The following is a 24,367-nucleotide window of genomic DNA, read 5'->3' on the forward strand; positions in this document are numbered from 1 at the left end:
CCGGGCCCTGTGTGCTTGGGCACCGGCATTAAGCAGATGTGGGAAGCTGTGTCCAGAGACCCTTCATCTGCAGCTGCACCAGGGGTGGGATGGAGGAGGCTGTGTCTCTGTCAGTGACCCGGATCCTTGCCCCTGTAATTTAGAGGGGAAAGTGTCTGAGGGCCCCTGACTTAGGGAACAAGGTTTCTCAGTGAGTAGGGAAGTGGTGCACCCTCAGGGAGGGGTTGTAGCGACACTTGAGGGCCACAGTGTGCCCTGGGCAAAGTTGTCCCCTGTTCACTAGCAGCGTCTGTCACCCCAGTCTGAGGATCACAGGCAGGTTGGCACTTTCTCAGTATAAACTAAGTTTTACTTTAACTGGTATTTTGAGAGCCACCCCAGCCCACAACGCAGGAGACCAGGCGCACCAGGCCTCGGTGGCTGGCTGCCTTTCAACGTGTACTCTGTGTTCCTTGACGTTGACCAGACCTCGGCCACATCCGGCACCAGGGCACTCGAGTTGAGGGCGGTTGGTGACCTTGGGCAGGCGATAGACGCCACCCGGAAATCCCAAAAGCCCAGAGGGCAGGGTCCTGTCCCCTGACTGCCCTGGGGGCAGGGGCATCAAGGAGCTCGCGCTTCCGTTCCCGAGTCATCCAGCTCCTCCAGTCGCCCTCCACTTCTGCCGGTCTCGGCCAACTTGGGATCAGATCTCAGCTCTTGGGCGGTCACTTCAGCTTTCTCATCTATAATACTGGACGCCGCCACTGCCTAGGTCCAACGACTAAAGCCCCTCCGCGCGGCCCGGCCCCTCCCCTCCCGCGGCCCCGCCCCTCCTCTCCCGCGGCCCCGCCCCTCCCGGCGGCCCCGCCCCGGCGCAGCGCGCAGGCGCGGTCCGTGTCAGCCAGCGTCGCTGCAGTCCCCGGCGCCACAGCCGCCGCAGCATCCCAGGTGTCCGCGTGTCCTCGCTGCCCTCGGTCTCCTTTTGCTCCTCTTCGCCTGGCGAGATGGCGAAGCCGCTGACGGACAGCGAGAAGCGGAAGCAGATCAGTGTGCGCGGGATCGCGGGGCTGGGCGACGTGGCCGAGGTGCGGAAGAGCTTCAACCGGCACCTGCACTTCACGCTGGTCAAGGACCGCAACGTGGCCACGCCCCGCGACTACTTCTTCGCGCTGGCGCACACCGTGCGCGACCACCTGGTCGGCCGCTGGATCCGCACGCAGCAGCACTACTACGAGCGCGACCCCAAGGTGAGGCGGGACCCGGCCTGGGCCGCGGGCCGGGGCGACGGCCGCCGGGCATCCCTCGCCGGAGGGACGCGCGCCCGCTCAGAGCGTCCGTGTTGAGCGCGGTGCCCCGGCCGCCCCCGCGGCGCCTCGGGTGAGGCCCCTGCCTCCCCCACCGCGCTTCCGCGGGGTCACCCGCCCTGCAGGGGCCCGGCCCGGTCATTCGCGCCCGGCCGTCCAGGGCGCAGAGCGGATTCGGGCTGTCGTCTACCCCCGCGGCAGTCGGGTGTGCGGAGCCGAACGCGAAGGACCCTTGCGCGAGGAGCCCGGCCTTGCAGGGCTCCGCCGCTCCTCGGAATTTCCGAGCCCTGGAGCCCTGGCGGAATTTTCCGGGCTCTTGCCAGTCGTGAGCTTCCGTGATGGCTGCGCTGTCGGTGCCCGCCCCCCGCCCCGCTGTGTTTATCTGCAGCCGCGAGTGGGAGAAAAGGGGACTGGAACCGAGCCTGGGCAGTTGATGTGTTGGAAGCGGGCGAGCTCAGTCATCTGCAGGAATTGGGAGGCCTTTTTTGGCTAGGCAGTGATCAGAAGAAAATTGTTGAGGATGCGCTGTAAAGCAGGAGGGAGCAGAAGCTCCCAGAAGGCGCCGTCCAAGAAGGCTCTGTGTGTGAGGTACCCACACCTTCCTTGAAGAACTTTACTTACAGTAAAGCTCATGGATATTGAGTACTTATTACTTCGTTTTACATCTTGCAGAAATTTATGTTTACACCAGAAAAATACAGAATGCACAGAAGAATAATCAGTGACGTGTATCCGTTACTGTTAACCGTATTAGAATATAGATGAATGTCCTTTCAGAGCTTTCTCTATTCCTAAATATACGTGCACATTTTTAAAAAGGTATTTTGCATACACAGTTTTGTGGCTTTTCTGTTTCATTCATCGACAGCTGTAGCTTTTTCAACAGCTTTCCGAGTCAGTAAATATGTTTCTCCAGTATCATTAGCAGTTTTCACTTGACGGGTGTATGATAGTCTTGACCAGCCCCCTGCTGCCAGTTTCTTTTTTGTTCTTGACCATGGAGAATTTTGTCCTTTCTATTGTACTAAGGTAAAGAGTGAAAACTGGTGAGGAAAGGGCACACTTGCAGTCCTGAAGTCAGTTTGCAACGATCTGATTTGCAGTCTACACCTGGGCACTCGATAGTTGCTTTGTTGATAGTATTTTAGAGTATTTTTGTGGGGCGTTAAGAAATGTTTAATGATTACTAAGAGTGATGTTGATTGCTTTTCCAAACTTTTTCTGGGGCATTCTTTTAGAGAGATGGTAAAAAGGACAGATTTGTTAGAATATTAACTTGGCCTTTTCATATTTAGTATGCAAGAGAGTGTAGAGAGAAATGGCACCAAATGGCTAAAAATGGTTATTACAACAAGGAATTGGGATGACTTTGCCAGGGAAACTGGCCAAGAGGCAGTGGCTCCTCTAGAATTCCTTACTGATGGTAGAGCTCTGATTCACATCTTTTTTTTTTTTGGCGAGGAAGATTGGCCCTGAGCTAACATCTTGTACCAATCTTCCTCGTTTTGCTTGAGGAAGATTGTCCCTAAACTAACATCTGTGCCAGTCTTTCTCTAGTTTGTATGTGGGATGCCACCACATTATGGCTTGATGTATAGTATATTGGTCTGTGCCCAGGATCCAAACCTGCGAATCCTGGGCTGTCAAAGTGGAGCACGTACATACACTTAACCACTGTGCCACCAGGACCACCCCCACAACATCATTTTTATTGCCTGGGTGTAGACGACAAGAGTGCGGCTTTGACTGCACATTCAAGGGCATTTCCCTGGAGCTGGACCAGGACACACCCCAACACCTTAGAGTTCCTGTTAGAGTGTTTATGTATGTTTAGATCCTAAAAAGGCCAGTGATGGGCTCAGGGATTGTGGAAATGTCCTTTCATAAACAGAATTAATCCCTCTAACAACAGAAGTTTGCTGATCCTCAGTGAGAGGTCTGAATTTTGATTGTTTACTGTGGTGGGTACAAGTAGAAACCTTTCTCTTTTAAAGAAACCACACGGCCTATAAATGGAAGGTTGTTTGCCTGTTCTGGATAGAAGGCCATTTAAAAATGGAGAATTGGAATATAAGTGCTTCAGTCTGGCTAATTCATGTTGAAAATGAGCTTGTCATCTTCTTTTTCTGCCAAAGCTGTATATTGTAATTGACCAGAAATAAGCCCATGAGGGTCAGAACCTGTGAGGGGAGGCGGGCTCCCAATAAAAATCCTGCAGAGCCGCACCCCAAGCCCTGGGAATGGCCTCGGGGATTCGTATGCTGAACTTCAGGCTGGGGTAGCCTGATGGTCTATGTTTAATAAACTAGAAGGCTTTTATTTATTATTTTTGTCTTTTCAACAATTATCCAAGTCCTGATGATTATTGGAGGAAAAATTAGAAAACACAGATAAGCCAAAAGAAAAAATTAACTGGAATCTCACCACCTAGTAATAACACTATAAATGCTATAAAAATTTTGTCTTCTCCCATCTTTTTTTCTATACTGGTAGGAACATTTGTTTTTATTACACAGAATAGCATCATACTGTACCTGTTGTTTTATAATTCTTTTAACTCTGTTTTTGGTAGTAGCTGAAACAATTGAAACTCGAGTGCTCAAAGGAAGATTTTTAAGGTAACCTGTCTGGCAGTTCAGCAAGTCAAAAAATCTGGCTAAAATTGAGAGGTTTGGGGGCTGGCTGGGTCGTGTAGTGGTTAAGTTCACCACTCCACTTTGGTGGCCTGTTGTTTGTGGGTTCAGATCCTGGGTATGGACCTACACACTACTCATCTAGCCATGCTGTGGTGGCATCCCACATACCAAATAGAGGAAGATTGGCACAGATGTTAGCTCAGAGACAATCTCCCTCACCAAAAAAAAAAAAAAATTGAGAGGTTTTTACTTGGCAGTGGGCAGCACTCAGTTCTGACGATGGCTCAAGTCTTCTCTGAAGTGACGGCAAGGTTGGGACACTACTCCAAACTCAGGAGCAGAGAACTGGATGGTGAGGGATGGCTTGCAGGAGCCCAAGCTCCTTTTAGTCCTGGCTTTACCGTTCAGCCTGTGCAACCTGGGGCTTGGGTGGATTTCTTAACCTTTCTTGGGCTTAGTTTTTTCATCATTAAAATTAAGGGGGATTGAGCTAGGTAATCCATTTCTGAGGTTCCTTATCATTCTAAAATGTTATGGTTTTGTGTTTGCTTATAAAATGTTCCCACTTTATATTGATATTCCATCTCTATCCAAAAAGAATTTGAGACTGCTTAAGTGAGATATAACACAAAAGTCTCAAATTAATAGAAGACCTCAAAACGAAAGTTGCTGAGGGACAGTAAGGTTAAATTCAGGTGCAAGGTCAGGACACAAAATGCTGATATAAGTTCTGGCAGCCAGAGCAAGTGGTAGGTCGTGCCCAGTGATGGGAGTCATGGACTCTCTGCAGGAACTTCTAGAATGAGCAGGTGTGAGCTTGCTTCCATGGGTCTTTAAAGCAGATGCTCTATGATGTGGACAGCTGGCCTGCTGCATCCCTGCTATGGATGAAATACTCAGTTTACTATGGCTCTTTCCCCTAAGCTCACAGCATGACCACAATGATGGATTAAGGAAAAGCAGCTCTACCACAGGGCACAAAATGCTGTCTTATGTCTTTCTAATAAGATAATCATGATGAATAGAATCCATCTTATGGTTTGGCTGGACCCAAGAGTTAAAGGAAAATGACCTGGAACAGTGTTTTGTAGCCTGACTGCCTACAACCCCCACTTCTGGGATTTTGTTTTAATTCATCAGTGGTGGGACCAGCTCCTGGAATCTTTTTAACACACCCAGTTGTTCTGATGTGTGTCCACTTGTCTGTCTGAAGTTGACCTTGCGTCCCGCGGGCAGGCTTCCCTGATAGTGGATAGCTCAGTTATTCTCTCTGGCTAGAAGTTGATGATGGGCATATGTTCTGTGTTGCCGATCACCCTGGCAGCTTGCCAAGTGGAAGGTAGGGTGAAGTGCCGAGTCCCGCCCCGGCTGAGTCCAGGTTCCTGAGGGATGGACGGCGTCGGCGCAATGAGGGGAAAATAAAGAGGACGTGAGACTTGGGTTGGTGTTAGCAAGTCCAACTTTACTGTGCACAAGTGTCGTTTTTATATTTTTCAGGATTAGTACAGAAATACCTCTAGAAATATTCTCAGAGAGATAAGGAAGTAAAAAAACGAGCACAAGAATATTTATTAGCATTCTATTCTATAGAGCATAAGGTTAATGGTAGTCTTCTCTGCAATTAACTAGTGTTTGTTGTCTCTAAGCTAAAAGAGATAGGTACCTAGACACCTGTTGTAATTCATGGTAAAGTTAAATCAAAGAGAGAAGGTCCAGGCCTCCGGACAGGACAGGACAGGACAGCATTCCGTCTGGTTATATCCCGGGGGAGCCATCCCTGCCTCCCTCAATCATTTACGCCATTAGTGTAGATGGTTAATGGGAACAAAAGGCGACTCCAGGGTGTCTTATCCCCAGGGCTATTTGCACTCTCAGCCGGCAATTAAACATCTTTACATTCCTGTGCCCTTTAGGGGGTGAAAGCATTCCTTTGTCTTTTAGATTGTAGAGTTAACAGTCCCTTAAGCACACTGCCCGGAGAAAATATCATTTTGTTAGTAAAGTAAAGGGCTGAAAAGCTAAGCTAAACTATATATCTTCAAGAATAAAAACTAGAAATAAATATAGACATAACCTTGATAGAAAGCATACGTATAATTCAGAAAATATCAGGGGTGTCAGCCGGCCATTCTTCACCGAGGGGCATCCCTGCACCCCTCGGCCCTTCTACTCATCAATTATTTATTATTTATTGCTTTTAGGAGAAAACCTCTATAACATTTTAACAGAAAGCAGAAGGTCAAGAATAATATATAGATACTTCTTGATCATCCAATTAACCAGCAAACTTGGAAGGACGATGCATATATACTTAGACAAAGAACTGGAGGGAGAAGGAAACATTAACCAGATGGAGGCCATAAACCTAATTCGACATCTTATCTGGGCAGGATTCCTTTCTGCTTGTCTCAAAGGGGACTGTGTGCTCCTCCATTAATTAACTGAAAAATATCTTGAAAGTTACCTGCAGGTGGTCACATTGTCTTACTATATTCAATTCTCCCGGGAGGTAGTGCCTCCCAAGCAGCCACCCAAAGGAGTGAAAACTGGAGGTTAAGAAAGGAAAAGGAATGAAGGGCAATTAGAAGCAGCACAGGTTTCAGAACTATGTGAGGGGCTGGCCGGTTATTCTTCACCAAGGGGCGACCCTGCACCGCTCAGCGTTAATCGGCTGGACCCTGTCAAACAGCCGATCAAATGATGTAGCCACGGCTCCCGGCAGTGAAGCCATCATTTTGTGAGATTAAGAAGCCTCTCAGAGAGCATGCCATGATTTTTTGTAGAAGACAGTTTGGCCTTTTCTCTTACAGGCTGTGATGGTTAATTTTCTCTATCAATTTGGCTGGGCCATGGTGCCCAGATATTTGGTCAAATATTATTCTGGATATTTCTGTGAAGGTGTTTTTTTGGATGAGATTAACATTTAAGTCAGTGGACTTTGAGTAAAAGCAGATTAGCCTCTATAGTGTGGGTTGGCCTCCAATCAGTTGAAGGCCTTAAAGAGAACAAAGGCTGACACCCCACATCCCGTCCCCACCCCCAGCCCTCCCAGCCAGAAGGAATTCTGCCTGCAGCCTGCCTTTGGACTCCAGCTGCAGCTAGCTCTTCCTTGCCTGCCGGCCTACCCCATCAGATTCTGGTCTCAGACCTCCTCAATCACATGAGCCAACTCCTTAAAATAAATCTCTCTATGTGTGCACTGTGGGTTCTTTCTCCCTGGGAGAGCCTTGTCCGGGCGCTGCAGATGGCTGCCAGGAGCCTTTGTGTCTTTATGAAGTACTAATCTTGCTTCTGCATCCCTGCCCTTAGTAAATGATTTTTTAAAACTTTGTTACATGACTTCAGACTTTAAAAAGTTGCAGGATAATACAAAAATTCCTATGTACTCTTCTCCCAGATTCCCCAAACATTAAACTTTTTAACACATTTGTAATGTCCCTTTCTCTGTATGTATTAACACACTTTTTCTCTGAACCATTTGAAAGTAAATTGCAGACTTGATGCTCCTTTACCCCTAAAACTTGAGTGTGTGCTTCCGAAAATTGGAGAGAATCTCTTACACAGTCCACAGGTATTGCTTACCCTCAGGATGCTCAGACTGACACAGTGCTGTCATCTCCAGATCTTACTCAGCCAATTGTCCCGCTATTAAGAAATACAAATAAGAAAATTGAGAGAACTACATTTTTTTAAAGATTGGCCCCTAAGCTAACATCTGTTGCCAGTCTTCTTCTTTTGTTGTTGTTTTTCTCCCCAAAGCCCCCCAGTACATAGTTGTATATTCTGGTTATAAGTGCCTCTAGTCGTGGCATGTGAGACGCCGCCTCAGCAGGGCCTGATGAGCGGTGCCATGTCCACATCCAGGATCTGAACCAGCGAAGCCCTAGGCCGCCAAAGTGGAGCGCACGAACTTACCACTCGGCCGCTGGGCCAGCCCCTGAGAGAACTTTATAAGCCTTTTCAGATTATACCTAATTTATTTTTTCATTAAACAGAGCAAGGCTTTAAGCCATTTAGAAACCCACATATACTAAGACATCAAGCAATTAAACAGGAGATAGCTGGCTTTTTTCTACTTTATGCAGAATGGAGTTCTTAGGATACGGTGATGGGCAGAGAAAGAACACAAGTTTAGAAAGATAATTAGACAACAGAGAAGTTTGGTTAACAATGTCTTCAACGGGATCTCGTGGAGTAGGAATTATATATAATTTCAGTTTTAGCTGAGTCTCTTCTCTCAGCCTTTAAACCTAGTTTAAAATGAAAGGTGGAAGTGGCTCTTTAAAATGCTGACCAGCACCACGTTAGTTATAAATATAGTTTGGCATAGTCCCGGTCACTTAGGCTCTGGCTTATCTGTCACTGATAAGGAGCCTTCTGTGATGATCTGGCTCTGGGATGGGAGCGAGTAGACATTTGATAGAGCTTAACGGTTTGGAAGTGGCAAGCAGAGGTCTGTAAAAGTGTGAGGTCATGGAGTGCAAAATAAATTTATTTCCTAGAGAACGAAGTGATCTCTAAGATCACTGTCAGTCCTCACTTTCTATAATTTTATGACGTTTACACTTTCCAGCTGACTTTGAGCAGATGGACCCATGTTCTAGGCCTGGGTGCCAGTACCTGAAGTGAAAAGTGAAACCTGTGACCCACGTGGAGACAAAATCCACCAGATGCTCATGGGAAACCAAGTTTCCATGGCACTTAATTCTAAAAGAAAGTACTCTAGTGTGACCTCATAGGTTGGGGGCTTAGGAGATGTGGTGCGTGATGCTCAGCATCCTTATACACACACTGTGGTTTTATAAAGCTGCTCCTGGCGTGACGCTCCAAAAGGCGCCTGAGACGCAGTGGAGTGGACGTGGCCAGTGGAGGTGAGGGTGAGCCTCAGCTATCTGGGGGGGGGTCCGCCCCCTCCTAGCAGTCCTCCTCTCACTGGGCTGGCCTGCTGTGCGGAGAGCAGCCAGCGGGAGGCAGCTTTCTCTTCCTGTGGAAGCAGAGGTCTGGCCAGGGAGGTGGCCCCGGTGCATTTGGAGAGGCCAGGGACCCTCCAGAGCTGGCCGGTGGAATGCTGTGCTCAGGCTGTGTTGGGTCAGTGGTCACTGTCCCTGTATCATGTCAGCCAGCTCTGTCCTGTGTGGCAGGGACCTGGTAGTCTGCCGCGGGAGCCACTCTGTGCCTTCTTAGCCACCTTGAGATGGCACCTGGTGTGTTAAGACATGGCTGCCGCACAGACAGAAGACTGTAGACAAGAGGAGCGTTGCTGTGTCTCCTGGGCTCAGGATGACACGTCCCTGGCCTGATCTGCCTGTAGAATCAGGTTCTCCCTGGTGCTGAGAGCAGTTGCCCCCTCTGTGCCTTGTTGCCCACTGTTGGAAAAGTTCTTTCTCTCCTTTTCCTGCAGAGCATTCAGGCCTTTCTGTTAAAGACTCTAAACATCCTTTTAGGAGAGGGAAAAGAAATTGGAGATCTCTAAAAGTCCAGTTCTATTAATTAATCTCCGTTGTGTAAAGAGCAAAATAAGTCTCTACTTGTTGATATTAAACTCCATTTCCATAGATAGAGTTCATTGCCTCCGAAGATATCTTCAGAATAACGTGTAATATTCGTATCGATCGTCTTACCGTCCGTTTGCGCCGGAGAGCTTCTGTTATGCTTTTTTGTGATGTTGCCTATTGGTGTAGGCTTTGTGTGTAATTAACTCAATTAAAAAAAATGAAGGCTGCCTCTAGGCCACTTCATACTTGTTATGGTCATATTGCAAGAAGGGACCGTACAAGAGAGATTGGCAGCCCAGTTCAACACCACAGGCAGCAGGCCCCCCAAGAGCTGCTGCAGAGAGGGTGAGGGTCCCAGTTTTCTCAGGCTGAAGCTGGAGAGTGTCTGGTTCCCCAGCCAGTCCTCCTGGTCTTGCTCCAAGGTTGCACAGACGGCGGTCAGAGAGGTGGGAAAGAGGCTGGACTGGGCCTGGGATGGCCAATGGGCCTTCCGCAGCAGAGCTCAGGGCCAACGAGGAGAGGATCCCTTGCAGGCAAGGCCCCTAGGCTGCTTCTTGGACCCAGCCTGTGCCCTCAGGCAGTTTTTTCCAAAAGTGCTCCCTGAAAATCTGGTCTGGTGAGGGAAACAGCATTGCCCGAGTTGAAGCCTAGCCCTGTGTTGAACTCCTAGGTGGATGTGGTGTTCTCAGGGAGGTGAAGGGACCCAGGTCCCCCCCCTGGCTTAGACCCCATTGTGCACAGTTCAATAGTCCGTGTATCCCCTCGGCTGGCTCCTCCAGCAAGCCTTCTTCACTCGGAGGGTTTTCATTCTGAACCATCTTAAGGAAACTGGGCAAAACAAAATCAACACATTTAAGGAAACTATAAAAGTTCTTAAAAGAAATCTCTGAAACAACAAGCTGCAGACTGAGTCCGGAGCTGTGCTGAGCAGGGCCCACAGTGGCGCCTGGCTTAGTGCTGACTCTCGCCTGTCTCTTGTGAGAGGTGGTATTTGGGGCACCCGCTGCCCTGTTGCTTCTGCTCCCCTCTTATGCAGAGCTGCGGCAGGAGGCGCCCCCTGCTCGCTGCAGTTAATGAAACTGCTGAACCCTCAGCATCTGTGCTCAGCTCGGAGGAAAATGAAAGATCCACAGTTTTAAAACTAGGCCAACATTTTCTTCCTCAGTATCCATCCCATACAAAAAGGGGTAATCGAGTTCTTTCTTTTTCTTAAAGATTGGCACCTGCGCTAACATACATTGTCAAACTTTTTTTGTTTTTCTTCTTCTCCCTGAAGTCCCCCACTACATAGTTGTCTATTCTAGTTGTGAGTGCCTCTGGTTGTGCTATGTGGGACGCCGCCTCAGCGTGGCCTGATGAGTGGTGCCATGTCCCCATCCAGGATCTGAACCAGTGAAACCCTGGGCCGCCTCAGCGGAGCGTGCGAACTTAACCACTGGGCCGTGGGACTGGCCCCTCGAGTTATTTTCTTAGTGCCAGTTTAAAGTAAGAAACTTTCACTTTGAGAGATCAAACTATAGCAACTTTAGAAATACGTATTTATAGTGAAGGGCAGAATAAAAACATCTTGATCATACTCCTGACCTGCCGATTTTTTATAAAACCTCTTGGAGAGATCCCCAAAAGTGGGCATGTGGGGGAGAAATGAGCCTTCGTGTGTGCGCAGGAAAAGGGAGTGACTGTGCTCCAACTTCTCCACGCTCCACTCAGACTCTGGGTTTGCTGGGCTCCTGGTGTTCTCAGATTTAATCGTTAAGCCTTGTCTAGAGGGAGTGGGGGCGCGGTGCTATGGAAACCACATATAATAATAACAACTCAGTTCAAGTGTAGTGTAAGTAGCGTCCAAGATGATGAGAAGGCAGGAAGAAGCAGAGGACCGTGAACAGTCTGGACAGCAGGGTACTCGGCGTGCTGGGTGAATGGGTTCATTCATTACACTGCTGCTTGTGATTTAAAGGATGGTAGAATTTGGATAGTAATTTAGAAGCCGTACATTCTGGGGCTGGCCCCGTGGCCGAGTGGTTAAGTTCGCGCGCTCCGCTGCAGGCGGCCCAGGGTTTCGTTGGTTTGAATCCTGGGTGCGGACATGGCACCGCTCATCAGACCACGCTGAGGCAGCGTCCCACATGCCACAACTAGAAGGACCCACAACGAAGAATATAATACAACTATGTACCGGGGGGGCTTTGGGGAGAAAATGAAAAAAAAAAAAAAAAGCTGTGCTTTCAAATGATCAAGAAAGTAAAGAAAAGCTGTCAAAGATTGAGCCCCATATGGTGTTTGGTTTGTGTGCTTGTTCTTTTAATTTGTAGATTTAAAAACTGTACAGAAAGTTTTCTTAAATTATATATTGAAAAATATTTTAGCAGTTTATTCAGTTTCTTTTTTCAGGGACACTAATTATGCAGATGTTAGGTATCCTTTGTCTTCCACGTGGACATTTTTCTCTCCTTTTCATGCTTTTCCCCCGTTTTGTTCACTTTTCCTCAGCCAGGTTTTTGTTTCCAGCTTTGCCCTTGTTGTGCATTGAGTGGTGCCTCCATTTCTGTGATGGTTTTGTTTCTTCGTCATTTTATTTTGCCGCTGCTTCGTCTGACCAGTGTTTCTTGTTTTCTTGGATGACTCTGCATTTGTGCCTTTCATTTGCCCCTTGGTAAACGCTGGGTGTCCTTTGCCCACTCTGTTTCCTTCCTCTCGTCCTGTTCTCATTCTCCGGATGTGGAGCCTGCACTGCATCTCTTGGAGTGGAGGGAATTCTTCCTGAACTAGTTGTTTGCAGCTGGACAATGAGGCAGGGGCCTGGTGTGTGCAGCCTGGAGTGAGCACACTTGGGTTCCCAGATTTATGAGTGTATACGTGTGTTAGTGTGTGTGCACACAGGTGTGAGTGTGCACTTGTATGAGTGCACTGTGAGGGAGTGTGAGTGTGCACACATGCAAGTATACACATGAATGCGTGTGAGTGTGCGTATGTGGGTGTGAAATGCTCACAAGGCAGAGACAGGCGGTGGTGAGTCACCCTCGTCCCCTCCCTGCAGCTTGGTGGCAAAGAGGCACGAGGGCCAGTCTTCTAGTTTACTTCTACCTGCCCCGACTTTCCACCTCTGTGTTCTTTAGTCAGTTTTAGGGAGAAGCGGGCAGAGGCCTGTTTATTGTACCATCTTTACAAGTGGAAGTATTCTATTTTATATACAACATTTATTTTATTGTAATCTGTCAGATTTTTGTACATCATTTCAACTGGTGTTTTTGGTAACAGCGTTACTGAGATAAAATTCACAAACTGGGTAATTCACCCATTTAAAGTGTCCAATTCAGTAGTTTTGATTTATTCAGAGTTGTGCAACCATCACCACAATTAATTTTTGAATGTTTTCATTACCCCAGAAAGAAACCCCACACCTTTAGCTGTCACCCATCCCAATCTCCCTGTCCCCTAGCCTTAGGCAGCTAATTATCCACTTTCTGTTTCTGTAGATTTACCTATATTCCATGTAAGGGGAAATCATACAATATGTGGTCTTTTGTGACTGGCTTCTTTCATTTAGTGTAATGTTTTCTAGGTTCATTCTCGCTATAGCGTGTATCAGTACTTGATTCCTTTTTATGGCTGAATAATATTCCATTATATGGCTATACCACATTTTATTTATCCATTCATCATTTGACAGGCATTTAAGTTGTTTACACCTTTTGGCTGTTACGTCCAAGTTTTTGAGTGGATATCAGTTTTCGTTTCTTTTGGATATAAGCCTAGGAGTGGAATTGCTGGGCCAAGTAGTAACTCTGTTTAACTTTTTGAGGAACTCCCAGGCTGGTTTCCAAAGTAGCTGTACCATTTTATAATTCCACCAGGTGTGTATGAGGGTTCTGATTTTTTCACATCCTAGCTGACATTTATTGTTATCTGTGAGGCACAGATCTTCTGCCACTGATAAGCCCCACCCCCCACAGGACCACACACACCCTCAACACAGTCCTGCTGTTGGGTGGGGCCAGTCCCTAGGGTTGGCTGCCTGACCTGGCTGAAGTGGATTAAATCTGCACTCTAGTGGGTGGGGCAGCCCCTTGGGCTATCAGGGCAGGGGAAGAACTCTAGTGGTGTCTGCCAGCGTCTGTGTCAGCACGCCTGGACTAGGTGACAACAACGGCCACCACCAATGTCTCAGTCTCTGGAGCGGTCTCTCCTGTCACCGAGATGCACCCAGAGCCTACCAGGTGAGTCTCTTCACCAAAGGACTGTTAGCCTTCTTTCTGGTGATTTTAGGTTGCTCTCTGAGCTGGGTGAATTTGTGCGTGGGCCTTTTAAGAGCTGGATTTTTTCCGCTTTCCTCCCATAGCTTTTCTAGGGGTATTCCCCGTTGTGGTTAATATTCAGCAAAGCCAGCTAGTAGGACACTCGTCTCAGTTGTGCTGAGTCTGAAGGATGCTTATAGCAGTTAACGGCCCCCGCTCAGGACCTCACTCCTCCAGGGTGGGCTGCGTACCTTAGGGTGGCTCCTGCCCGGCTGGCTGTGAAGCTCCGTGGCTCGTGAAGGTGGCTTTTTCCTTTCCAGAAGGAATTTCTGCCTCTTCTGCTTCCGTCAGGACTGTCCCTTGTTGTGGGAGTTCTTTTTATCCCGTTTTCAGTTCTCTCTCTGGCATATTTTTCCCAAGAATAGTTGTAACCTGGTTGTGTTTGTGGGAGGAGGTGAGTTCAGAGTCTGCCTACTCTGCTGTCTTGACAAGATCTGTTAGCATCTGATGACTTTGGTTATTGCCATCCTAGTGGATGTGAAGTGGTATGTCCTTGTGGTTTTGATTTGTATTTCCCTTATGATTGGTGATGTTAGGCATCTTTTCATATGCCTATTGACAATTTGTATTTTCTTTGGAAGATGTTTGTTTAGATCCTTTGCCCAGCTAACCACTGGGTCATCTTTTTATTATTGAGTTGTATATATATTTTAGATGCAAATCTCTTATCAGTTATATGATTTGCAAATGTTTCCCCCCATTCTGTGGCTTTTCTTTTTTACTTTCTTAATGGTATAAAAGGTTTTTAGGGGCTGGCCTGGTGGTGCAGCGGTTAAGTTCGCACGTTCCGCTTTGGCGGCCCAGGGTTCGCCGGTTCGGATCCAGGGTGCGGACATGGCACTGCTTGGTGAGCCACGCTGTGGCAGCCGTCCTACATATGAAGTGGAGGAAGATGGGAACAGATGCTGGCTCAGGGCCAGTCTTCCTTGGCAAAAGGAGAAGGATTGGTGGCAGATATTAGCTCAGGGCTAATCTTCTTCAAAAAAAATTTTTTTAATGTTGATGAAGTCCAGTTTATCTATTTTTTGTTACTTGTGTTTTTTATATCCTATCAAAAGAAACCATTGCCTATTCCAAGGTCATGGAGATTTACTTCTGTGTTTTCTTCTAAGAGTTTTATAGTTTTGGTTCCTACATTTAGGTCTGTGGTCCATTTTGAATTAGTTTCTGTATATGGTGTGAAGTAGGGTCCAGCTCCATTCTCTTGCATGTGGCTGTCCAGTTGTAGCAGCATCATCAGTTGAAGAGATGATTCCTTCCCGCTGAGCTCTGTGGGCACCCTTGTGGAAAATCACTTGACCACAAATGTGAAGGTTTATTTCTAGACTCTGTTCTATTCCGTTGCTCCACGTGTCCATCCTTATGCCAGTACCACACAGTCTTGATGACTTTAGTTTTGTACTAAGGTTTGAGATTAGGAAGTGTGGGTTCTCCAACTTTGTGCTGCTTTTTCAAGATTGCTTTGACTGTTTCAGATCCCTTGCATTTCCGTCTGAATATCAGCATCAGCTCGTCAGGCTGCAGGGAAGCCAGCTGGAATTTGACAGGGCTTGTGTGGAGTCTGCACATCTGTTTTGGAAGTGTTGCATCCTGACAATGTAAAGCCTTCAACTCAGTGACATGGGATGTCCTTCCATTTACTTAGGCCCTCTCCTGTGTATTTTGGAAGTTGAGAGCTCCTTTCTCCCGGGCCCATCCTTTTGAGGCTGCTTCTTGGTTCTGAGAAGAACAGTTTAGAAACTGCTGCAGTGGCATGTGGAGTCATGGTGCATGCGCTGCTGGGAACCCAGAGGGGCTGCTGTTGCCTCCTGGCTGCGGACGGTGCTGAGTTTCTCAAAATGTTTCTGGTCAGCTGCTGGCCAGAATTCTAAATGGGATGTAGAAAACACACTTGAAGAGCATGACTTCATGGAGTGTGGGTTCCCATGCTGATGGTGCAGCAGTGAGGGCCTCTTCTGTCAGTCAGGCTGCCGTCCACGGGCATCCCAGTAAAGTCCAGAAGCCCTCCTTGCATTCTAGGGAGAGTGAACCCTGCCTTTTCTCTCCCTGCATTCTGCAACCCCTAGGGAAATAGATTTTTAAATTGTATTTCGGAAGTTTTAACCTACAGGAAAGGTAACACCATGGTTCGGTCAGTACACTCGCCTGAATCCAAGTTGTGTACTCTCTCGTCATGCACATGCGCACACTCACAGTTAAGAGCCTGATTTTGTTTCTTAATGTTTTCTTTAGAAGGAATACTAGATTTAAGAGGGCTGCAAAGACGGTGTGGAGTCCCCGTGTGCCCTCCACTCGGCTCCCATGTCAGTACTTTGTGTGACCAAAGTGAGCACACTTATCACACGAAGCAGCCAGTGCCGGCTCGGCACCTGCTTCCCGGTCCACCGGTGTTTGCTCTGCGTCCTTCCTCTGTCCCTGGACCCAATCCAGGTCCTCACCAAGTTCGGTGGTTGGGCCTCCTCAGTCTCCTGCCATCTGCTGTGGTTTGTTGATCTCTCCTTGTCTTCCATGACCTTGAGAATCCAGAGAATACTGGTCAGCATTTCATAGAACGTCTCTCAGTTTGGTTTTCTCACAATTAGTCTGGGGTTAGGCAGTTTTGGAAAGAATCTCTCCGGAGAAAGTCCCCTTCCCATCACAGCATATCACCGTGGCGTGTTACTGGTGAGTTAACCTCCATCGCTTGGGGAAGGCAGCCTCAGCCGGGTCTCTGGCTGTGAAGTGAGTTTTCCCTTTTCAGACTGTTCATTAGAAGGCAGTCACCGGGTCCAGCCCACCCTCAAGGGAGGGGAATGAACACCACCTCCTGGAGGAAAGGATGTCAGAGAGTTTGGGGACGTTTGTTAAAGCCACCGTGGCATTTAACGGCTGTCTAGGGGAGGGACTTGGAGGCCATGCAGATGTCCCGCCAGTCCTGAGAGCTGTGCCCACTGGGTTCGGTGTTAACTCTGGCTCGTGTTGGCAGCAGTTACTACCATGATGTTCTTGTGATTTTTCTGTTCCTCTCATGCCTTCTATGTTTATTAATTGGAAGAGTTCTCTCTTCCTCCACACTTATTTTCCCCAGGCCTTCCTTTTGATGGCACAGCAGGAGGCAGCACAGAGCCCTGTGTAAGAGCAGGACTCTGAGCCATCAGTTACCACCATCCCTGCCCCTTGCGGGGTTGTGAGGAGTAAATGGTCCTGGGCAAGGGGAGCACTTAGGACCCTGTTCTGCACCCAGTAGGTGTTGGTGGTCGTCCTCCTCATTTACATGGAGCTGTCTTAAAACCAGCAAACAAGCAGCAGGCAAAAACCAGACTTCTTCCTGATAGAAATGGATGTGTCCACCCATCCATCCCAGTGTGTCGACTGTGCTGTTTATTGAGTACTTAAGGTGGGTGTCAGGAGCTGTTAATACTTGAAAATATTCCCCCCTTACAGGGCTGTTTTATCCTGTTAGAGATGTAAAGAGGTCACTTGCTTGAGGGCGCACGACTGGGAGGAGGCCGAGCTAAGCCCAGATCAGCTCTGCCTGGTTCTGGGAGCCTTGATCCCCACCAGCAGGGAGAGGTTGGTTTATATCCCCTGGGGACTCCAGAAGGGCAGTGAACAGAGGCTCTGCTCTAGGAGGTCCCCTGGTGGGCTACCCTTGGATGGCTGAGGATGGCCAAGGCGAAGTGAGTGAGACCATTTTGGCTCGTGCAGGTAAGTGCAGGGTTAACGTGAGTGACACCCTTGCATGGGTGCTCTTAGGGATGACACTGCTGTCATCTGCCTCGTGCGTGGGGATGGAGCGAGAAGTCTAAGATGCTTTCTTCTGCCTCCTCAGCGCATCTATTATCTTTCCCTGGAATTCTACATGGGCCGCACGCTGCAGAACACAATGGTGAACCTGGGCCTTCAGAATGCTTGTGACGAAGCCATCTATCAGGTATGGGTCCTTGGGGCCGGCTGGTGGGGAGCCTTGTGGTGCAGTGAGGTTTTAGTACAGGCCTCACAGAGGCGATCACTGACATGAAGCTTTGCAGCCATCTAGGACCGGGGAGATGTCTTACGGTGTATTCTACCCTATGTGGCGGGGCATGAGTTGGTGGGCAATGCTTCTCTTTCCCAAGTGGAGGAAGTAAGAATTGGATGGGAAGCTAACACCCTGCAGTTCAAGGCCTGGTTGCATCGTGATTGCTGAGGTTTGGAGGCTTCTAGAAACCACTGTACTCCTCCTCACCCCACCAGAGGTGGGGACTGTGGCAGAAGTGGCCAGTGTTGTCCCATGTCTCCTTGCTTTATTGAACTGGTAACCTACCTCTGGCTTCCCTCCCCCATCCCTAAGATAACCTCCTGCGCTCATCTGACCCTCTAGTTATGAAGTTGTCCTTTCTCCCTGATCAGAGTAGAAACTGCCTTTGCTTCAGGCTTCTTCATTCACAGGTTCTTGTTGGGGGGCCTTTCACAGTTCATTTGCAGCTTTACAGCAGAGCTGGAATTGGTCAGGTCTGTTTTCTGTCTCTGTCCCCTCTCACTGGATGCCGTCTTTTCTCAGCCTGCACCAGGGCCTCCGTCTGGAATTGCCAGGATGTGAATACACAGCACTCCTGCCCTTTTGCAGTATGTGGAAGGGTCCCCACCAGAATTGTCCCTCCTCCCAGCACTTTCCACTGCCTCTGCTTTTGTCTGATTTTCTTTGGGGTGGGAGGTGCTCTGGGGGCCTTGTTGGAGGCGCTGTAGTGTGAGCCTTGCACCGCTGTCAGCCCAGCCTTGTGGGGGCACCTGTCTCCCCTCCAGGACTTAGTGATGAGGAGTGTCTGGGGTAGGTCATTTCATTTAGCACAATAAAACTTTGGAACAAAAATTTGACTCCTCAAAATAGGGATCTTATGATCAAAGGTACCTAAAAAGATAGAGGGTATCCTGGCCAGTGGTTTGTCATTTGAGTTCCATCTGCTGAGCATGAACGATCTAACATGTCTTTAGGGACTATAGACACACAATAGCTTAGCTCTTCAGTGGGATTGATGGGTGTGTAAAGTGTTTTCTTTTTTAAAACATTTTCTCTTTAAATAGTTCTTACAGATAGTAAAGATTTTAGGGAATGTTTATACCATACATAGGCAAGATTTGTTTGTAATTTTTTTTATAGAGATTGGCGCCTGAGCTAACATCTGTTGCCAATCTGTTTTTTTCCTTCTTCTTCCCAAAGCCCCCCCAGTACATAGTTGTATATTCTAGCTGTAGGTCCTTCTAGTTGTGCTGTGTGGGACGCCGCCTCAGCATGGCTTGATGAGCGGTGCTAGGTCCATGCCCAGGATCCAAACCGGCAAAACCCTCGGCCACCGAAGTGGTGCATGTGAACTTAACCACTCGGCCACGGAGTGGGCCCCTGTTTATAATTTTTATTACACAAATAATGTGTAAATTAAGAAGCTTAGAAAATACGGGAAGCATATGTCCTTTTAAATGTTGTACGTTTTCTTCCTTAAAAGTGTATCTCCCTTTCTGTGTAGCTTTTAATTAATCTTGTGTTTGAAAGGGTTTTATGATGGTGGAAGCTTTAGTGTCTCTAGGTACGCATTTGCTGGGCCCATCTAGTCCTGAGGCAGGGTACAGATGCTCTAAATGGAAACAAAAGAGGATGCAGGGCTTCGACAGGCCTCCTCCCCCAGGCCCCACATTTATGATGTAGCGTCAGAAATAAAACAGGGCACTACTGCATCACACAGGGTTGGGGAGGAGTTCTGGGGAGCCATTTACACTAAAGCTAGAGCTTCGGAAGCAGCCACTTTTTCCTGATTGAGCTATCAAGGACACATTTAAAGTGTTTTCAGGAGCCAGCCCCGTGGCCGAGCCGTTAGGTTCACGCAGTCTGCTTCAGGGCCCAGGGTTTCACTGGTTCGAATCCTGGGCACAGACATGGTACTGCTCATTGGGCCATGCTGAGGCAGTGTCTCACATGCCATGGCTAGAAGGACCCACAACTAGAATATACAACTACATACTGGGGCAATTTGGGGAGAAAAAGCAGAAAAAAAAAGATTGGCAACAGTTGTTAGCTCAGGTGCCAATCTTAAAAAAAATAAAAATAAAAAATGAAAGTGTTTTCATTATAGAAAATTTTAAATATATACAAAAACTGAGTGACTGTTATCATGAACTTTTTCTGCATGCCTAGTAGCTGGCTTCCGCAGTCATCAAGCCCAACTCAAGGCTTGTCTTGCCTCCCTTGTACCCCACCACTGCTAGATTATTTAAGCCAGTATCAGACAGCATAATATTTCACTTATGAATATTTCATCAGGTGTCTCTAAAAGATAGGGTCATACCATTATGACCCCTGAAATAGCGATAGTTCTTTAGTATCAGTTTTTCAGGCAGTGCACAAATTTCTCTGATTGCCTTATAATTTTTTAACAGTATGTTCAGAAACTAAGATGCATTTGATTGACATGTCTCTTAAATCTCTCTTCCTCTATAGACTTCTCCTCTTTTTAATTTTTCTGCCTTGCAGTTTATTTGTTGAAACTAGGTTTGTCCTGTAGAGTGTCACGCCATCTGCATTTGACCGATTGCCTCCCTAGCTGGGGTTTAACTTGCTGCTTTGTCCCAAGGGTGTCACTCTCACCACTTCTACTCAACATTGTACTGATGGTGCTAGTCAGGGTATTTAGGCAGGAAAATGAATTAGGAGGCATCCAGACTGGGAAGGAAGAAGGAAAACTGTCTCTATTTGCAGATGACATGATCTAGAAAATCCTGAGGAATCCAGTAAAAATGTATTAGAACAAATGAAAGAGTGTGGCAAGGTTTCAGGACACATCAATATACAGAAGTCAACTGTATTTTTATATACTTGCAATGAACAGTCCAAAAATGAAATTAAGAAAATTCCACTTAAAATAGCATTAAAAAGAATTAAACCCTTTGGAATAAATTTCCAAAAGAGGTGCAAATTTATATTCTGAAAATTACAAAACATTGTTGAAAGAAATTAAAGAAGACCTAAAAATGGAAAGACATTCCATGTTAATGGCTTGGAAGGCTTAATGTTGTTAAGATGGCAGCACTCCCCAAATTGATCGTACAGATTCAGTTCAATCTCCACTAAACTTCTAGTTGGCTTCTTTGCCGAGATTGATAAGCCGATCCTAAAATCCAGATGGAAATGCAACAGGCCAGAAATAATTAAAACACTCTTGAAAAAGGAGCATAAAGTTGGAGGCCTTACAGTTCCCAGTTTCAAAACTCACTACCAGAGCTGCAGTGCTCGAGGCTCTGTGTTGTCAGCAGAACAGACGTGCAGATCAGTGCGAGAGAATTGAGAGGCCAGAAATAGACCCTCACATTTGTAGTCAGTTGATTTTTTTCCTGATTTTAAAAAATTGTGGTAAAATACGTGTAACGCGAATCTACCATCTTCATTGCTCTTAATTATAGTTCAGTCGTAGTAAGTACATTCATATTGTTGTGCAACCATCGCCGCCATCCATCTCCAGAACTCTTTTCATCTTCCCAAACTGCAATTCTCTATCCATTAAACACTAACTCCCGTTCTCCCCTCCCCCAGCCCCTGACAACCACCGTTCTGCTTTCTGTCTATGAATTTGATACTCACGGTGCCTCATTGGAGTGAAATCATGCAATGTTTGTCTTTTTGTGACTGGCTTCATATATTCAGGGTTCATCCATGTTGTAGCATATGTCAGAGTCTCCTTGCTTTTTAAGGTTGAATGAATAATATTCCATTGAATGTATGGACCACATTTTCTTTCTTTATTCATCTGTCAGTAGACGCTTGAGTTGCTTCCACCTTTTGGCTGTTGTGAACATTCTGTTAGGAGCATGAGTGTACAAATCTCTCCTCCAGACCCTGCTTTCAGTTCTTTGGGTGTAAACCTAGAAGTGGAGTTGCTGGATCAGATGGTAATTCTGTGTGTGACTTTTTGAGGAACTGCCATACTCTTTTCCACAACAGCTGCACCATTTTACGTTCCCACCAAGTGCACAAGAGTTCTAGTTCCTCCACATCCATCCGGTTTCCCCATCACTTACTGCTTTCTTTTTTTTGGTGGTGGTATCCATTCTAATGGGTATCTCATTGTGGTTTTAATTAGCATTTCCCTACTGATTAGTGATGTTGAGCATCTTTCCATGTGCTTGTTGGCCATTTATGTATCTTCTTTTGGAGAAATTCCTATTCAAGTTCTTTGCCCATTTTTGAATTAGGTTGTTTGTTTGTTGTTGTTGTTGAGTTTTAGGAGTTCTCTATCTATTCTGGATATTAATCCCTTGTCAGATACGTGATTTGCAAATATTTTCTCTCATTCCATAGGTTGCCTTTCACTCTGTTGATAGTGTCCTTTGATGCACAAAAGTTTTTAATTTTCACAAAGTTAAGTTTCTCTGTTTTTTCTTTTGTTGCTTGTGCTTTTGGTGTCCTGTATGGTCAGTTGATTTTTTAAAAGGAAAAGAGTGCCAAAACAATTCAATGAAGAAAGAATAGTCTTTTCAATAAATGATGCTAGAGTACTTGAATGTCCACATGCAAATGAATGAAATTGGAACCCTACCTCACGCCACATATAAAAATTAACTCAAAATGGATCAACACCCTAAATGTAAGAGCTAAAGCCATAAAACTCTTAGAAGAATATATAGGGGTGAATCTTCATGATTTGGTAATGGATTCTTAAAAAATGTCAGCAAAAGCACAAGGAATAAAAGAAAAAGTATATAAATTGGACAAAAGTAAAAACTTTTATTTATCAAAGGACATTATGAAGAAAGTGAAAAGACAACCTACAAAATGGGAGAAAATATTTGTAAATCATAAATATGATTAGGGTCTAGTAAGAATATATTAAGAACTCTTGCAACTCAATAATAAAAAGACAGACAACCCAATTTAAAAATGGGCAAAGACTTGAATAGATGTTTTTCTAAAGAAGATATATAAATGGCCAACAAGCGTATGAAAAGATGTTCAGCGTCATTAGTCATCAGGGAAAGGCAGATCAAAACCACAGTGAGATACCACTTCATACCCGCTGGAATGGCTGTAATCATAAAGATGGAGAAAAAGTGTTGGCGAGGAGGTGGAGAAACTGGAACCCTCATCTAGTGCTGGTGGGAAAGTAAAATGGTAGAGTCACTTTGGAAAATAGTCTGGCAATTACTCAAAAAGTTGAATCTAGAATATCATGTAACTCAGCAATTCCACCCAAAGGTTTATATCTGAGAAAAATAAAAACATACGTCTACACAAAAAATTGTACATGAATATTCATAGCAGCATTATTCATTATAGCCATGCAGTAGAAATAACCCACGTCCATCAACTGATGAATGGATAAACAAAGTGTGATAGAGCCATACAGTGATAAAAAGAAATGAAGCACTGACACATGCTACAACATGGATGAATCTTGAGAACATTATGCTAAGTGAAAGAAGCCAGATATGAAAGGCCACATATTGTATGTTTCCATTTCTATGAAATGTTCAGAATAGGCAAATCCCTAGAGACTGAAAGTGGAAAAGTGATTGCCAGGGACTGAGGGAAGGAGAAAATAGGGAATGACTGCTAATGAGTATGGGGTAAGGAAATTCTGGAATTAGACAGTGGTGATGGTTGCACAACTTTGTGAATATGCTAAAAACTATTAAACTGTTCACTTTTAAAGGGTGAATTTTATAGTATGTGAATTGCATCTCAAAAAAAAGACAGGTTGTTAATAGTGCTCCTTTATGCTCTTTTTCTCTCTTCAGTTCAGAAGCCCACTTTACTGAGGTTTTAGATTATCAATTAGCTACTTTTTGTGCCTCTTTTGAACACTTTCAAACTCAAGGCAAAATGCGCCCTACTAGGCTGGATGTGCCTACAACATTCAAATTAAAAGCTTAAAGGAACAAAACATCTTTCTATGTCTACTTTAGCCTGTCTCTTTTTTTTTTTTTTTTTTTGAGGAAGACTAGCCCTGAGCTAACTACTGCCAGTCCTCCTCTTTTTGCTGAGGAAGACTGGCACTGAGCTAACATCCATGACCATCTTCCTCTACTTTATATGTGGGATGCCTACCACAGCCTGGCTTTTGCCAAGTGGTGCCATGTCCACATCCAGGATCCAAATGGGCGAGCCCCAGGCCGCCGAGAAGCGGAACAGCGAGCTTAACTGCTGCGCCACCGGGCCAGCTCCTAGCCTGTCTTTATTTAGTTTACTGGTCTCTGAGTTTAATAGATGTTTCATGAATAAGAGGTTCCATGATCAGATAAGTTTGGAAAATGTTGTAGTTAAAATGTTTCTTAACTTTGAGCCAGTAACGTATTATTGGGTAAATTCTGCTCCTGGCAGATACACACCCAGGATATTTTTGGTAGAATACTCTCTTTGAAATTGCTATGGGAATTAAGTCAATATTTTGAGATCCTACTCTGAATCAGTTTATTGTGTGTGTTAATACCGTTCAATTTACGTAATAGACACTAAACCATTTCTTTATGACTTGGATGTTTAGTTATTTTCTCACAATTTTCTTCCGCCCTTTGTAATTTATCAGATTCTCAAAGTGTCGTGTGGAGGTGGCTGGGGCCCTGAGCCTTTTTCTGGGGTCACTGGGTCAGAACTGTTTATCATTCTCTCACAAGGATACGGTGGAGCTTTCCAAAGACTGTATTTAATCGAC

General features: G+C 46.1%; 1 protein-coding gene across 1 annotated transcript in view; it reads left to right on the forward strand.

The window, feature by feature from the left end:
• Positions 1-879: 879 nt before the first annotated feature.
• The window catches only part of PYGB (glycogen phosphorylase B), a 56,714-nt gene continuing 33,226 nt past the window's right edge, over positions 880-24,367 (forward strand). The window contains exons 1-2 of the mRNA XM_046678022.1: positions 880-1,229; positions 17,524-17,625. Coding sequence (XP_046533978.1) covers positions 987-1,229; positions 17,524-17,625 — 345 coding nt within the window. The 5' untranslated portion in view covers positions 880-986. The remainder of the gene's footprint in view (positions 1,230-17,523; positions 17,626-24,367) is intronic.

This window comes from Equus quagga, chromosome 12 (assembly GCF_021613505.1).
Source record: "Equus quagga isolate Etosha38 chromosome 12, UCLA_HA_Equagga_1.0, whole genome shotgun sequence".
NCBI lineage: Eukaryota > Metazoa > Chordata > Mammalia > Perissodactyla > Equidae > Equus > Equus quagga.